Below are 16,549 nucleotides of genomic sequence, written 5' to 3'. Positions count from 1 at the left end.
ATCAAGACAGACTAATCTGGCAAGGAAAATATATGTTCAGAAATGCAGAATTTGTTTAAGAAGTGAAAAAGAAAAATTGGTAGCTGCAGAAGCTGGCCAGATCAAGTGAAGGCATTTTAAAAGAGTGAAAAGAGAGATTTGTAAATATATAGTTACCGGCTTCTTTTTTTTAATGATTTATTTATTTACGCATACAAGAGCTGGGGTACAGGCTAGAGATATGGGGGGTGAAAGAACAGGACGAATGACTGAAATACACTGCTGAGCGGAGCAGTGGGTGAGTCAGGAGAGGTCTGCTGCGCCATGTGGATTTCTCCCTGGCCGGGGGATTCAACTTGTGCTGCAGTGGCTGCAGACAGCTTCATAGGTTGGGTCTTAGCCCTTTGCGCCACCAGGAGGCCACGGGCTTCTAACAGTGAAGTGCCCCAGAGTTCAGTCCCTAGTCTTCTTTATCTACCCTAATTTCTTTGGTCATCTTATCCATTATCATAAGGTTTAAATATATCACATGGTAACAACTCCCAAATTCCAGGTTAAAGTCTGACTTGTTAACTGAATCTCATTGGGTTGTCTAATAGACATATAACTCAATATGTACAAAATTGAAACCCTATATTCCCCATCAAATCAGTTTCTCTCATAGCTTTCCCCATCTTGATTGATGGCAATGTCATTCTTCATTTGTCCCCTGAGGGAGTCTAATGTATGTCCAGAACAGGATCTGGCACACAGTAGGCTCTCAAATATATGAATGAATGTTATCAACTAACGGAAAGCAGTCAGAAATATGGGACATGTTGAAGCTGTGAAAGAGGTTCGTAATAAAACAAGCTGGGTATGGTTACAGCACAGCATGGGCGGCGTGACCTGTAGCGCTCGATGTCACGTATCACATTCCAATGAAATGTTCAGAGCCCGCCCTCCTTCGGACCCCCAAGCCCTGGCAAATTCCTGTTAAACGCCGCACATATTTCTGAATATCTTGTCCGGAGAAGACCCTGGTACATACTGAGTCCTCAAAAGACGACACTGGGTAAATTAACCACTTTTTTGTGCCCCCAATTCATAAAGAAGCCTCTGAAACTCGTTCGCTTCCCAAGCCCCCAACCCCGCCATCGCTAACTTTGCAGCAAGACTCCCAGCTGATGTCCTCAATTGATTACGTAAAAGCTGCGCCATGGGGAAGTGGCGGGCTGTGCTAGCCCCTGATCACGTGACGAAGAGGGCGGGGCGTCAGCGTTCGTATCCCAGCGTGCTTTGTGTCTACTTCCTTTCTGTCCCTTTCCGGCGTTCAAGATGTCGAAGCGAGGTAAGGTTTTGGCTGTGGTGGAATCCTTCACCATCTGTCGCGTGGTGGCTCCTGGCCTCGCCGGGCGCGGCGGCCTTGGGGAACTGGGGTTCTTTCTTCTCCTCTGGGCGGGAGAGGAAGACCCGCGGCACCTCGAGAACGGCGAAAGGGCGTCTGAAGTGGCAGGGGGAGGGGGAACCCTTGGAGCGCCGAGCTGGCAGTATCCGGACCCGATTCTAGGCCTAACTACGCGTGGTCGCTCCGTGCCGACGGCTGCAGTAATGGGGTTGAAGTTGAACTGACTTAGACGCCGGAGTGGGCGACCTGTGTGGTCCCCCGCCCTGCAGGAAGAGCTACGTGTTGTGAAAGTTGGAGCGAGTCGTCCAGGTTCCTTAATCTCAGTGGAAGGGTGATGGGAGTGAGGGATCGAGTATTTGCAGTAAAAACTGAGTGACCCGTGGTGTGGGGAGGGAATATGTGGAGTTTTGGAGGATCTGTAGGTAGTAATCTCCCAAAACGTGCTGATGAATTTGAGATTTTCTGGAACGCCGAACCAAGACTGGACAGTGACCGCTGCTGTTTAACTTACCTTCTTAACCTGCAGGACGTGGTGGGTCCTCTGGTGCGAAATTCCGCATTTCGTTGGGTCTTCCGGTGGGAGCCGTGATCAACTGTGCTGACAACACAGGTGAGGCCTTGGACTGCACCCCGCCCACACCCCCCCTTTTAAAAGCACTCAGTAGGCCTTTTACTAATGACCCACTGAGCCGTCAAGAAAGGGCAGAGTAAAAAACACCGCTTTTGGGTGAAGTAGCAGCATCTTGTGTTGTCTTGCTTCAATCGGTGGTGTAACACGGTGTCCACCTTGGACTCACTGCTTGGGAGTATGAATGGAAGGAGAGGCTTTGAAAGTGTGGAGTTGCATGTTGCACCTGTGGCCACTTGCCTAATAGGCCCTCAAAAATGAGCTGTCTTATTCACATCTATTTAAAGGCGCCAAGAATCTCTACATCATCTCTGTGAAAGGGATAAAGGGACGGCTGAACAGACTCCCTGCTGCTGGTGTGGGCGACATGGTGATGGCCACAGTTAAGAAAGGCAAACCAGAGCTCAGAAAGAAGGGTGAGTGGAGACCAAATCCTCCTCAGCAGTTAATGTCTATCTCCCTGTGTTGGAAAATGGAATAGTTTTACTGTTCTCAAGGCCTCTTCAGGCTTAGTTTCTATTGAGAGGCAGTGTGAGAAGCATCTGCAGTTAAAGCTCCTGCTCTCTTAATGGCCGTGGTCTTAACTGTTTTTTTTTTTTTTTTTTTCTCCCTTACTCCCTAATGTATTTGCCCTACCACAGCCAGGACCAGTGTTTGAAAATGTAAATCTTGTCCATTCCCTGTTTAAGTTCTTTAGCTTCTGGTGGAGGCTGTCCTAATCCTGCCACTTCCCAGCTCAGTCCAGCAGATAAAGAACATCACATATACCTACACCTATGAAAACAAAAGCCCTGTCTTTCTGGAATTTAGTCTTCATGGTTCCTTCCCTAGTCTCTGCACCTTTTCATTCTTAATTTTCACTCAAATTATGCTACTTACTTTGTACCTCAGATCCTAGACTCTAATCCAGCCATCTTCTACTTCGTTGTTTACACCTCTGTTTCCCATAACCCTTAACCAAGGTGGTAATTTGTGTGTGTGTTGTTTGTGGTTATCTCCTACTTAAATTCCTTAAAAGGAATGCTCATGGTGGTATTTAGTAAATATGGGGTGTGTGTGTGTTTTGAGCTCAACCAGGTGAAATCATAACTTTTAACATCATCACAGACCAGTTTCTCTTTTCTGGAACTACTAATTGGAAAGAGAAGAATGGTCCATAACTTCTCGATGTAGTTGTGAGATTCAGGTCATAAGCTAAATATAGAGTATCTGGCCTGCTGTCTAGCACTTTTCCCATACAGATTAATAGATGGTATTCTCTTTGTAATTGAGCCGTGTTTTTCAAAAGTTTGGCATGATTACTTCAAAATCTGATAGAATATAAAACAGCTGTTCATTGTAGTTTTGTTGGCTAAGGGGTATGAATTAAAAAGGGGAAGCCTTCAGAACACTTGTGATGCCCAGTCTGACTTAATTTTTTACATTTTAAGAGGACAGGTTTATTAGGAAAAGGAGAAGAAGAGGAGGCACCTCCACAGTCACAGACAGGCAGGAGATATTCCTGTGGTTTAATTTTTCAGGTCATAAACTTTTCTGCCTGTTTATTTTACCTGCCCTGGGATGTCTTGTTCTTCCTGCAAAGTCCTAGCCATCTCTTGATATACAATGCAGATGTGATGGGTCATGGCCAAGTATCTTAGTTACTCCTTATATGCCTGTATTTCTTTTTAAGGTTTTATTTGTCCTTTTCAGAAATTTTTTTAAAGATTTATTTATATAAGCACTGGGTACAGTCAGAAGCATGGGAGGGTGAGAGAATTCACTAGAGCAGGGAACAGAACAGGTAGACTGACAAAATACAGTGCTGAGGGGAGCAGCGGGCGCGGCAGGAGAGGGCTGTCGAGCCATGTGGGACCCTCGCCGACGGCCGGGGATCAAACCAGCACTGCAGGGGCTGCAGGCAGCCTTGCAGCCCAGCGCTTAACCGCTGAGCCACCAGGGGAGGCCCCAGAAATCTTTTTATACCTTAACCACTTGCGGAATTGGTAGGCAAGGAATAAGTAGCATGATGTTTATGCTGGAACCTGCAGCTGTGCTATCTTTCCTCTTGGAACTCTTGCTAGGTCTGTCCTGTGGCCTAGGAAGCTGTCAGGGAAGGGCAGAGCAAACAACCATCACCATGGGTGAGACAGAAGCAGATCATGCTCCTTCTCAGTCATGGGACAGATCAGAGAACACTTAATTCATTAATGCTTCATGTTTTTTAAAAGTTGTTACTTTCCAACTTTATTATATCAACATTGTTCCTTATTTCTGCTAAACGAATACATCCCTTCACTTTAGACTTAAGTGCAATGCACAGAAATTCTTCTGAAAATTTAACTTGTCATTGAGTGTGTATCCCATTGTTAAAAACTTCATCAGAGACTGCCTACTTAGATGGTACTTATCTCAAGGATAGCCAGAAGCCCCATCAGAAAAATCCTTTATTTTCAGGGTCTGACTTTGAGTGAGGAATTTTTTTTTAAAGATGTATTTATTTATATAAGAACCTGCCAGATACGCAGGAGGATGAGAGAACTCACCAGAGACAGAGCAGGGAACAGTGCAGGCAGACTGACAAAATACACTGCTGAGGGGAGCAGTGGGCGAGACAGGAGAGGTCTGCCGTGGCATGTGGGACCCTCGCCGACCAGCTGGGATCAAACAGGCAGGAGAGGCTGCGGGCAGCTTCACAGCGCAGCGCTCAACCGCTTGCGCCACCAGGGGAGACCCTGATATGAAACATTTTTTAAAATATTTATTTATACAAGCACTGGGTACAGTCAGAAGCGCGGGAGGATGAGAGAATTCACCAGAGCGGGGAACAGAACAGACAGACTGACGAAGTACACTGCTGAGGGGAGCAGTGGGTGCGGCAGGAGAGATCTGCACGCCATGTGGGATCTTTGCCAGCGGCTGGGGATCAAACCACCGCTGCAGAGGCTGTGGGCAGCTTCGCAGCTCAGCGCTCAACCACTGCGCCACCGGGGAGGCCCAGAAATGAAATTTTTATCCCTGTTTTAACAGAAAAACTTGAACTCCAGAAGGTTCAACATCTCCAAGCTTAGTACCAGTCAAGATTTGAAAGTTCTTTCAAATATTCCAGTCCATAGTAGATGTTTTTTTTTTTTTATAGAGGCATGTTTTATTTCTTTCTTTATTATTTTATTTGTTTGTTTGTGTTTGTTTATACATGCACTGGGTACAGTCAGAAGCGCGGGAGGGTGAGAGAATTCATCAGAGCCAGAGCAGGGAACAGAACAGGCAGAAGGACCGAAGTACACTGCTGAGGGGAGCAGCGGGCGGCAAGAGAGGTCTGCGCGCCATGTGGGACCCTTCTCCCATGGCCGGGGAGCAGCTGGGGATTGAACCGGCGCCGCAGAGGCCGCGGGCAGCTTCGCAACCCAGCGCTCAACCGCTGCGCCACCGGGGAGGCCCCCATAGTAGATGTTTTTAAGGTCTGGATAAGTGTCCTATTCATGTGGGTAGATTTTTTTTTTTTTTTTAAATTACGTGTTACCCTAGAAAACGGTTCCTCAAAAAGATAAAGTTCATTATACAATAAATGCAAGTACAGTTTCAATTACCTTAAGCCTCCAAGAGAATATTCATTGTTAGTATTTTATATTTTCATCTTTCCTGGCTTCTAAGTAAAAAAAATTTAGTTTGTAAACATCCTGTGTAACATTCCATGATCCACTTTTGCTTCATAGATGATATTCCTACATATAAATATAAACAATTAAAATGATTCTGTTCTGTGCATGTGTGTATATTTAGGGTATTTTTTTGTTTTCTCCTTTTATTAAAAGAACATCCTACAGTTGGGCATTTCAGATTAGGTAGAGTGTACAGCTACGATTCTGGACATACTCAAGGGGTGTGTGTATTTGTATAAGCACATTAGTAGTTACAGGTTTCATTTGGTAAGTTTCGAATGAGTTAATATTTGTAAAATGTATTTAATTTCAGCAGTGCTTACTCCTCTTTCTTTCTGTGGAGTGTTTGATCCCCAGTCTGTGATCTAAACAATTCTAGAAACTGCACAGCACCCACCTGTTTGGTGGACAGTATAAAATGTTCTTAGCATGAAGAATACAGAGTTAGACCTGCTTTTAGGAAATGAAAAGGTAATGGTGATTATAATCCTGTCCTGGGTCTTGTCAGGTTAATGGTTGCTGTCTCTTTCCCTCTTAGTACATCCAGCAGTGGTAATTCGACAACGAAAATCCTATCGGAGAAAAGACGGTGTATTTCTTTATTTTGAAGATAATGCTGGGGTAATAGTAAACAACAAAGGCGAGATGAAAGGTAAATAAATCCACATGGTTCCCTGGGTCTTTGAAATTGAATAATTTAAATCTTGGGTATAAGACTTTTAGCAGAAGGATACTCTTAACTGTTCCCTCTTTTTTTTTTTTTCTTATTTTAAATACAGGTTCTGCCATCACTGGACCAGTTGCAAAAGAATGTGCAGACTTATGGCCTAGGATTGCATCCAATGCTGGCAGCATTGCATGATTCTTAGGCCTATTTGTAAAAAAAGAAGTCATTAAAAGAATTAATTGCCCCCAGTGTTTACCTTCCTGCTCATTCTACATGTCACTCTTTGACACCAGCTAACCTTGCACCTTTGTAACATAAAACTCAGTGCATGTGGGCATATGCTTAGAGAAAAAGGTAGTCCTTGGACTTCTCTAAGTGTATAGGATTAACTGGAGTAGGCTTATATACCTAGTATCTGAAATACTGTAGTTTTTTTTTTTGTTTTGTTTTATTTTTATGTGTTTATGCACACAAGAAGTGGGGTGTAGGCCAGAGGTGCTGGGGTGGGGGGCAGTGAGAATACTCACCAGAGACAGGAGCAGAACAGGCAGATCCACTGAAATACACTTGGCGAGGAGAGTAGCAGGCAAGACTGGAGCCGTCTGCTTCACCCTATGGGTTATCTGCCTGGCTCAGATGGAACTCATGTGGTGGCTGGCAGTAGCTTGATAGTGCTGAGACTTACTTAACCCCTCGTGCCACCCGGAAGGCCTTGAAAATACTGTAATTTGGGTCTAGTGCAAGGCTGATGATGAGTGTGTACGACTCCAGCACAGTCACTTGGTGAGTTGATTATCTTTTTGTCCAAGATCTGGATGAAATAGAACCCATATAAAGAGCAGTTCTCAACCTGAGGAGTTTAATGTGTCCAGGCCATAATCTAAAACAAAGTGTATTCAAGACTGAGAACCAGTGGTCTGTGTAGGCTGAGCCATTCTTGATTTGGGGAGTAATAAATTCATAAATCAGTACAGACCTGTTATCTTCCCCTACCCATCCAACCTAGTAAAATTTAATGTGACATCAAGTCCCTAGCCCTTTATTTTATTTTTTTAAAGATTTATTTATGCATACAAGAACTGGGGTACAGGCCAGAGATGCAGGGGGTGAGAGGATTCACCAGAGACACAGTGGGGAACTGAACAGGCAGACTGACTGAAATATACTGCTGAGGGGAACAGCGGGCGAGTTAGGAGAGGTCTGCTGAGCCATGTGGGTTGCTCCCTGGCCGGGGATCGAACTCAGGCTGCGGATTGCTTCATAGTGCGGTTCTTAACCCTTTGCGCCACCAGGGAGGCCCCCCTAGCCCATTAGTTTAAATGAATTTTTAAGATTTTTATTTATGCATCCAAGAACTGAGGTGTATGCCAGAGGTGCAGGGATTGAGAGGATTCACCAGAGACAGTGGGGAACGAAACAGGCAGATTGAAATACACTGCTGAGGGGAGCAGCAGGCGAGATAAAAGGTCTGCTGAGCCAAGTGGGTTAGCTCCCTGCCCGGGGATCTAACTCATGCAGCAGTGGCTGGCAATGGCTTGAAAGCACTGAGACGAACCCCTGTGCTACCAGGAAGGCCCCCTAAAATGAATCCTTTTTTTCTCTGATTACAAAACAATTTTCCTGCTTCAAGTCCGGCTGCTATGAGAATGAATGTTTCCCCAAACGGAGATAATTTGAGTCCCAAGAATAAAGGCACATTCACTACAAAGTTTGTTAGAGCAACTTGTACAGGGGTCCTCAGCACTGAAGCTGGTGGACAGGACTTTGGTCAAGAAAGAATGCATACCCCGCCTCACCTTTTAAGATGTCTTTACCGTGTGTGTGATCTTTTATAAGTCCGAGTGCCAGGGAGAAACCTGTGTGTTCAAGATTATAATAGAGTTGTGTATAGTGAGAGCAGGTTAATACACTTGAAAACAATGGGAAATTGGCTATCCTGGTTAGGGCAACTACCCATCATGGCCTAAAATGGTGTGGCTAGAAGATGGGAGACACTTTGGTTTTTCTGCAACTGCACCGTTTCTATCTTCCCTGTTCTTTCCAGGCAAAAGATTGAATAGAGTGGGGTCTCCCCGGTGGCGCAGCAGTTGAGCGCTGGGTTGCCGGAGGAGGGTCCCACATGGCGTGCAGACCTCTCCTGCCGCCTGCTGCTCCCCTCAGCAGTGTACTTCGGTCCTTCTGCCTGCTCTGCTCCCTGCTCTGGCTCTGATGAATTCTCTCACCCTCCCACGCTTCTGACTGTACCCAGTGTATGTATAAACAAAAACAAAAAAACAAATAAAACATGTCTCTATAAAAAAAATTTAAAAAAACAAAAGATTGAATAAAGTGGACTCAAGCTATGGAGTAATTTCCTGCAATTTCAGAAGTTACAGTGTAGAAAGATTAAATATAGGAAGTATTGAATTGTCAGGGCTAGTGATTTTTATGTGTAGGAATAATGTAATCTTTTTCTAATTAACATGTCTATGTAATTGTGTTAATAGTGAATATAAAAGCAAATCTCTCCCTGAACCTATCTCATTTGTAAAATGAGGATAATAGCATTTTTTTTTTAAGATTTATTTATGCATACAAGAACTGGGGGTAAGGGCCAGAGGTGCAGGGGGGTGAGAGGATTCACCAGAGACAATGGGGAGCAGAACAGGTTGACTGAAACACCCTGCTGAGGGGTGCAGCGGGCAAGAGAGGTCACTGGGCCTTGTGGGTTGCTCCCTGACTGGGGATCAAACTAACCCTTTGGGCCACCTAAGAGGCCCAGATAATAGCATCTTAAGAGTTGTGTGAGGAGCAGAAGAGTTTGAGTAAGTGAAGCTTCTACATAAGGATTTATTCAAGCCAAATTTGAGGAATAAAAGGTACAAAGAAGAAAATAGAAATCACCTTAGTCACACCAACCAGAGAAAAACGTTCACATTGCTGTCCCCTGTATATACGTAAAATTAGCCAGAAGTTGAAAAATACGTCAACTTACTGATTTCTTTTTCCAAAAAAAAAATATATACAAGAGAATACTACTGCAGTTCATGAAAAAAGGGTCAGGAAGTAAGTGCTTTAAACGTGAAAGTCAGGAGACTTGATGCTAGTTCTGACCCTGCTGCTAAATGGATGTGGGGATTTTAGAGTGTTCCTGAGTTTCAGCTACCAGTTCTGTAACATTGAGAGTTGGAAGTAGATGCTTTATGAATTCTCTGTTCCATTCTGGGTGCAGAGAAACTTCAGCGGAACTGAGTTGAAGAAGTGTATATAATACCAGGAATAGAGAACCCATTTAGCTTCTTTTTTTTTTTTTTCCCCCATTTAGCTTCTTAAAAGCAGAAGCTGGGCACGCACACTGCCCGCCTTCAGGAGCCCCTTCAACCTCCTAGGCCTTTCATCATCACTCTCCACCTGGTCACCTCACCTCAGGGCAGTACTAGCAATTTTCCCCGCCAACCTAAGGACCTCCCAGGTCAAAGGGGACAATAAGGTTTGCGCCTAGATTCCACGTAATAATGCGCAGGGAGCCCCCGCCTGGGGCCCTCCATTCTCACCCGGGAGGCCCTCAGAAGCAGCAGCGGTTGGGATGGCGTACCTGTGCGATTGTCACTCACGGCTGGAGAAGGGCTTCATCTTGGATGGGGTGGCCGTGAGCACCATGGCCCGCAACTATGAGCACCTGAGGCCTAAGCTCTGGTCAGCGATTCCGCCCTACAACGCGCAGCAGGACTACCACGCCCACCGGTACTTCCGGAGCCACGTGGTTCCGCCGCTGCTGCGGAAAACTGAGCAGGTACGGGAGGCGGCGGAGGACCTGCAGTCTCCGCCTCCTGGCGCCTGGCTCCCAAATCCCGCATCTCTTTCCGGCTCCCTCGCCAGCAGGGAGGACCCTCTCCCCGCCCTCCACCTCCACTCCCACTTTCTCAGTTTTCTTAATGAAACCCCCGAGTTGGAAGAAGAGGGTGACAGGTGCTGAGTGCGAGCTTACAGAGTCATTTTCCTCCCCTAAGTTTGTGAATAAGCGCATTTGCTGCTTCTCCGGGTTTTTTTGTTTTTGCGTAGAAGAGCTGGTACGTAGGACAGAGGTGCGGGGGTGAGGGGGGGGGAATAGAAGGGGTAAGAGGACTCACCAGAGACAGAGTGGGGAACAGAACAGGAGGAATGACCGAAACACACTGCTGAGGGGAGCAGCGGGAGAGGCAGGAGAGGTCTGCTGCCATGATAGTGCTGTCTTTAACCCCTGCACCACCAGGGAGGCCCCACAGCGGTGTATTTCAGTAGATCTGCCTGTTCTGCTCTTCACTCTGTCTCTGGTGAATCCTCTCACCCCCAGCACCTCTGGCCTGCACCCCAGTTCTTTTATGCATAAATAAATAAATCTTTAAAAAGAAAGGAGGGAGGGAGGGAGGGAGGAAGGAGTCTGTCATGGGAAGAATTCATGCAGCTTGGTTTTTTTTTTTTTTTTTTTTTTTTTTTTTTATAGAGGCATGTTTTATTTATTTATTTATTTGTTTGTTTGTTTTGTTTATACATGCACTGGGTATAGTCAGAAGCACGGGAGGGTGAGAGAATTCACCAGAGCGGGGAGCAGAACAGGCAGAAGGACCGAAGTACACTGCTGAGGGGAGCAGCGGGCGGCAGGAGAGGTCTGCGTGCCATGTGGGACCCTCCTCCAGTGGCCGAGGAGCAGCCGGGGATCGAACCGGCGCCGCAGAGGCCACGGGCAGCTTCGCAACCCAGCGCTCAACCGCTGCGCCACCGGGGAGGCCCCATGCAGCTTGTTAGTGGCAGAGCTGGATCTGGAACCAGTCTGTCCTGAGGCTGAGTTCTAAACTACCAAACGAAGCTGCCTCTCCCTGAAAGCAATAGGTCAAATTTATATTTACTGTCCAGTTGCCCCTGGCTATGACTTCTTCTCCCCACCACAAGCCTCGGGAATTTGCACTCTCCACACCCAGAAAGAAGGTTCACAATGTTCTGTATTTTCTCCCTCACCCAGGATCACTGCGGTACAGGAAGGGACGGCTGGATAGTGGATTATTTCCACATCTTCGGACAAGGCCAGAGATACCTCAACAGGAGAAACTGGGCAGGGGCAGGCAAGTGCCACCTGGCTTTCCAGCCTCACTCTGGACCCACCTAGGAAGCTGGCGTGCTCTCGGAGTTCAGAGAAAAACACTGGGCTATGGCCAAGCTGGGTTGTGGGGGTGGAAGTCCAGGAACCGTATCTTGCTTCTCTTGCAGAAACAGATAATGTCACAGTGCTGCCATGTTTAGATACTGTATAGCAGGTGCTGGCCCCGTGGTATAGCTGGGGAAGCTGAGGTTTGGAGAGTTAAAGTGATTTGCTAACAGGGCTGAGTTGAGATTGAAAGAAAGTCCACTCTTAGTTGTTCCTCTCACTGCTCCCAGGGAAGGCTGTGTCTGGCTCATTTCCCAGGCCCGATTTAGTAGCAACAGGAAAGGAAGGGTTGAAGAATTGAACCCTCCCTTCCACCCAACTCCATCACCCTTTGACCATTCTCTAGCCACATGACCCTTGTCATCATTTGAATAAATTGAGCTCACCCATTTTCTCCAGGTCAGAGGCAAGGGTGAAAATTTCTCGGTTCCCCTGGGGACTAGGCAAGTTCAGCCAAACCTAGAAGTTTCTGATCCTCCTTGTTCCAGAATAGACCATTCATGCTCCTCCTGCATGCTATTCCTGGTTTGAGGTTTGGTTTTTAGGAAGTCATCTGTCTCCTGACCTCACTAACTCCCAGCTTCTCAGTCTAGCGGCTCAAGACAAGTGAGGATTGCAAGTTCAGTGGGGACATGGGGCAGCATAGTGACTATAACTGACTTGGCATTCTATACCGGCCCTATGCGAGTGGGGAAGCAAGGGGTTTGAATGCAGGCTCAGGCCTCTCTCTCCACACCCAAGGGCATTCCGTCCATCAGGTGAGCGGGCATGACCAGTACAATGCTGATCTGAAAGCTGTCAAGGGGTTCAACGGTCGGTTTGGCTATCGCCGGAATACCCCAGCTCTCCGCCTGCGCCCATCTGTCTTTGGAGAGGTTACCCAGTTCCCTCTCTTCTAGCAGCATATCTTCCTTTCACACCCCTCAACCTGAATTCATAAGACATGTTTAAATGAACTCACAAAGTTATTCTATTAAAAAAAAAGATTTTTATTTGTGTATCCAAGTATTTGTTTCTTCCTGAGGTTGGGGGAGGGGGCAAGCTAGTTTCTCAACACTGGAGGAGGTGAGAGGAGAAAGGGCTAGTCAGACAGTGCCCTGGCCAATCAGTGCCCAGTTGAAAGGTGAGGTCTCAGTTCTCCCCTGCAGGTGTGGTAAGGAAGGGAACCACACTACCTGGCTCTCAACGCCGGGCCCCAGGTCAGAAGTGGCTACTGTTTCCATCAAGAAGGAAGCAGGCAGTGAACCCAGGGATTGGCATTCATCGTGGAATTATTTTCTGATTTTCCTAATAGTCTTCCCATCCAAAAGAACTGACATCTTCCTACATCTCACACTCAGTTCAAGAAGTGGGAGATGAACAAGGTGATATCTAGGAGTGCTTTTTAGCTCAAGGATGCTGATACTCTGTGGGCACATTATTAATGCTGTATCAGTTTCCTTTTCAACAAGTTTCCAGGATGTCATTTTTCAAATGCTCCCACCCAGTTTATTCCAGGTCAGGAGAAAAGCCAAAGCAGATGATGGATACAAAAGTAGGTGGGGCTTTAGAACATGAAGCTTGCCAGAGTTCTGGTGTGGGTGGAACTTGATTGTATTGAGTCACCATAAGTGGACAAGGAAGAACAGTCTAATAGGTTGTGGGGGTATAGCTCAGGGGTAGAGCATTTGACTGCAGATCAAGAGGTCCCCGGTTCAAATCCGGGTGCCCCCTTCCTGTCCTCATTTTTCACCATTGTTAATGGAAGTTAGATGAACACCTCCACATACATTCCCAGTTACAGGGTGCCTACTCGCTATGTAATTGCCAAGGAGAGAGTCCTAGAGAACTCACTTTAGGCTGACAAGTTCTGATGAAATTGTAAGTGTAATGTTAGAAACAAGAGTTTTTGAAAAAAAAAAAAAAAAGATTTATGTATACAAGAATTGGGATATAGGCCAGAGGTGGTGAGAAGATTCACTGGAGTGAGAAGCAGAACAGGTGGATCGACTGAAATACATATGTATGGCTGCTCTGAATTAAAAGATGAAAGATGGGCCTCCCTGGTGGTACAAGGGGTTGAGCACAGCACTATGAAGCAATCCGCAGCCTCTGCAGCACGAGTTCAATCCCCAGCCAGCCAGGGAGCAACCCACATGGTGCAGCAGACCTCTCCTGTCTCCGCCGCTGCTCTCCTTAGCAGTTTATTTCAGTCAGTCTGTCCTGTTTCCCACTCTGTCTCTGGTAAATCCTCTCACCCCCCCCCATCTCTGGCCTGTACCCCAGCTCTTGTATGCAAAAATAAATAATTCTTTAAAAAAATAAATAAAAGATGAAAGAGACTCCCACTCCACAGTTTTCAATCAGGTGGAAGTTGGTACATTCATACACAGCCCTCAGAGGAAGAGCCAAATGTTTGTAGCTCACAAAGAAATACCTTTTAAAAATACTATTCACTTTTTCCAGATTTAACTTCTTTAAAAATAAAAGATTTATTTATTTATGTATACAAGAATTGGGTTACAGGTCAGAGGTGTTGGGGTACAGGTCAGAGGTATTGGGGTGAGAGGATTCACTAGAGACAGGGTGGGGTGCAGTACAGGCAGATCTACTGAAATACACTGTTTTTGTTTTTTTTTAAGATTTATTTATACAAGAACTGGGGTACAGTCAGAGGTGCGGGAGGGTGAGAGAATTCACCAGAGACAGAACGGGGAGCAGAACAGGCAGACAGACCGAAGAGACTGCTGAGGGGAGGAGCGGGTGAAACAGGAAAGGTCTGCCGCGCCATGTGGGTTTCTCCCTGGTGGACCGGGAATCAAACCCATGCTGAAGAGGCTGCGGACAGCTTCACAGCATGGCACTCAACCCACTGTGCCACCGGGGAGGCCCTGAAATACACTGTTAAAGGGCGCAGCCGGGCAAGACAGGAGAGGTCTGCTGTGCCATGTGGGTCTGCTCCCTAGTCTAGGATCAGGCATAAAACTCAGGCCATAGGGGTGGTAGTGCTGAGACTTAACCCCTATACCACCAGGGAGGCCCTGTTGATAACTGTTTTCAAGTTTTTCACCAGCTTAACAGTACAGCTATTCACCTGGCCCAAATGTATCCAAACAAATTCTCCAAGGCAGTCCTCTAGACACCCTCCATCCCTCTTCCTGCTGTTTAGACCCTCCACCAGCTGGTGCCTGGGGAATTCATCTCCTCTGTTTAGGATTGTTTCCTGGGCAATATCCTCCTTTTTCTTGGTTTCCTCCTGCTTATAGTAGAGAATAACCCCTAAGAACTTCACAAGAAACATATGGGAGATAGAATGTTTGCATCTTTGCAGGTCTGAAAATCTTTATTTTATCTAAATATTTAAGAGATGGGCCTCTCTGGTGGCACAAAGGGTTAAGCACAGCACCGTGAAGCTATCTGCAGCATCTGCAGCATGATTTTGATCCCCTGCCAGCCAGGGAGCAACCCACATGGTGCAGCAGACCTCTCCTGTCTCGCCTGCTGCTCTCCTCAGCAGTGTGTTTTAGTCAGTCTACTTGTTCTGTTCCCTATCTTGTCTCTGGTAAATCCTCTCACCCACGCACCTCTGGCCTGTATCCCAGTTCTTGTATGCATAAATAAATAAATCTTTTTTAAAAATTCGAGAAGGATCATAGCCATAAAGCTGTGAAAAGAAAACATGGGAAAATATGAAGACAGGAAGGTTATGCTTATGCTCAATCATTTTAATGATTCCTTTGTTCATTTTTGCTGTGAAATGCACTGAAAAATCTCAAAATGAGTTATAGTCCATGTTTTGCGAAAGCTGAAAAATAATAAAACTAGAGAACAATTTAACAAAACTGTGGCAGGCATAAGGGACATAAAGGTAAACTAAGGGCTCTAGCGTTGTGGATACAGACAAGTACACAGGCAATTATAATAGAGTGACAAGTGCTATAACAATTCTTCTAAGCTATAAATTTATTTTTTTTAAGATTTATTTATTTATGCATACAAGAACTGGGATACAGGCCAGAGGTGTTGGGGGTGAGAGGATTCACCAGAGACAGAGTGGAGCAGATCCACTGAAATGCACTGTTGAGGGGAGCAGAGGGGAAGTCAGGAAAGGTCTACTGCTTTATGTGGGTCACCTCCCTTGGCCAGGATCGAACTTGTGCTGCATCTTAATCCTTTGTGCCACCAGGGAGGCCCCCTAAGCTATAAATTTAATAAAAACAAACAGGACTGTTTCTGGAACTGGACAAGTTGACTTTAAAGTTCACTTGGAAAAATAAAAGTGTAAGAAGAGCCAAGGAATTTCAGAAAAAGTGTCATGAGGTAGAAGCAGGCTTACTGGTCATTAAACAAAGTCATAATTAGGGCAGTTTGGTAGTAGAACAAGGATAGATTAATGGTATGGAATGGAGAATCCAGAAATAGACTCAGATACAAATGGGAATTGTATGTGACAAAGGAATATTTCATACTCCTTTACATTCAAGGTGTTGAGGTGAATGTGTAGCCAAATGGAATGATAATACAAAAATATCAATGGGGCCTCCCTGGTGGCACAAGAGGTTAAGTTTCAGCACCATCAAGCCAGCACCTGCCACTGCAGCATGAGTTCCATCCCGGCCAGGAAGCCAATCCACATGGTGCAGCAGACCTCTCTTGTCTAGCTGGCTGCTCCCCTCAGCAGTGTATTTCGGTAAATCTGCCTGTCAGCTCCACGCTCTGTCTCTGGTGAATCCTCTCACCCCCAGCATCTCTGGCTTACACCCAGTTCTTGTATGCATAAATAAATAAATCTTTTTAGAAACCCCAAAATTAAATTTGATGACAAACAGGTAATACTGAGTATTGAGGGGGGATAAAGGACAGAGAGAAACGGAGGAATACCGAATGTGAAGGATGGATCCACAGTTGGTGAGTCGTGGGGCTTTAGAAATGAGGTGTGCGTCTTCCATAGTAAGCATAGAAAAGGAACTGGGGAAGCTGACAGTCTTAATTTGCAGGTAAGTGGGGAACAGAGTTTTGGTTCGCTCTTTACTATTTAATCTCCGTAAAATAAGTCTGGAGTGAGGGGCTGACCAAGAATCGAGGCTGAGGAGAGTGCGGGTCTGAA

At 45.9% G+C, this 16,549-nt stretch overlaps 2 protein-coding genes and 2 non-coding genes across 4 annotated transcripts; all 4 read left to right on the top strand.

Annotated features, from left to right (window-relative positions):
* The first annotated feature begins 1,215 nt into the window (after positions 1-1,215).
* On the top strand, positions 1,216-6,711 carry RPL23 (ribosomal protein L23). The gene is made up of 5 exons (XM_037493955.2): positions 1,216-1,309; positions 1,893-1,976; positions 2,282-2,410; positions 6,174-6,287; positions 6,415-6,711. Exons 1-5 carry the CDS (start codon positions 1,297-1,299, stop codon positions 6,495-6,497), a joined length of 423 nt encoding a protein of 140 aa, XP_037349852.1. The 5' UTR covers positions 1,216-1,296; the 3' UTR covers positions 6,498-6,711.
* Positions 2,009-2,145, top strand: LOC119233166 (small nucleolar RNA SNORA21). Its single transcript, XR_005122317.1, has one exon. It is a non-coding gene; the product is annotated as a small nucleolar RNA SNORA21 (small nucleolar RNA).
* Positions 6,712-9,611: 2,900 nt separating the features above from the next.
* On the top strand, positions 9,612-12,419 carry CUNH17orf98 (chromosome unknown C17orf98 homolog). Its single transcript, XM_037492599.1, has 3 exons — positions 9,612-10,074; positions 11,281-11,380; positions 12,205-12,419. The coding sequence occupies exons 1-3, from the start codon at positions 9,868-9,870 to the stop codon at positions 12,360-12,362; spliced, it is 465 nt and encodes a 154-aa protein (XP_037348496.1). The 5' UTR covers positions 9,612-9,867; the 3' UTR covers positions 12,363-12,419.
* Positions 12,420-13,104: 685 nt separating this feature from the next.
* On the top strand, positions 13,105-13,176 carry TRNAC-GCA (transfer RNA cysteine (anticodon GCA)). The gene has a single exon. It is a non-coding gene; the product is annotated as a tRNA-Cys (tRNA).
* Positions 13,177-16,549: the final 3,373 nt, after the last annotated feature.

The sequence above is a fragment of the Talpa occidentalis genome, unplaced genomic scaffold (genome assembly GCF_014898055.3).
Source record: "Talpa occidentalis isolate TD23 unplaced genomic scaffold, MPIMG_talOcc4v2.1 talOcc4.7, whole genome shotgun sequence".
NCBI lineage: Eukaryota > Metazoa > Chordata > Mammalia > Eulipotyphla > Talpidae > Talpa > Talpa occidentalis.
This window is presented reverse-complemented; position numbering and strand designations above follow the sequence as displayed.

What these genes read in the sequence shown, in the direction of transcription:
- CUNH17orf98 (XM_037492599.1), top strand. Translation starts at nt 9,868, where the DNA reads ATGGCGTACCTGTGCGATTGTCACTCACGGCTGGAGAAGGGCTTCATC. An exon ending in TGCTGCGGAAAACTGAGCAG is followed by an intron (nt 10,075 to 11,280) that starts GTACGGGAGGCG and finishes TCCCTCACCCAG; the next exon opens with GATCACTGCGGTACAGGAAG. An exon ending in GAGAAACTGGGCAGGGGCAG is followed by an intron (nt 11,381 to 12,204) that starts GCAAGTGCCACC and finishes TCCACACCCAAG; the next exon opens with GGCATTCCGTCCATCAGGTG.
- RPL23 (XM_037493955.2), top strand. An exon ending in CAACTGTGCTGACAACACAG is followed by an intron (nt 1,977 to 2,281) that starts GTGAGGCCTTGG and finishes ATCTATTTAAAG; the next exon opens with GCGCCAAGAATCTCTACATC. An exon ending in ACCAGAGCTCAGAAAGAAGG is followed by an intron (nt 2,411 to 6,173) that starts GTGAGTGGAGAC and finishes TTTCCCTCTTAG; the next exon opens with TACATCCAGCAGTGGTAATT.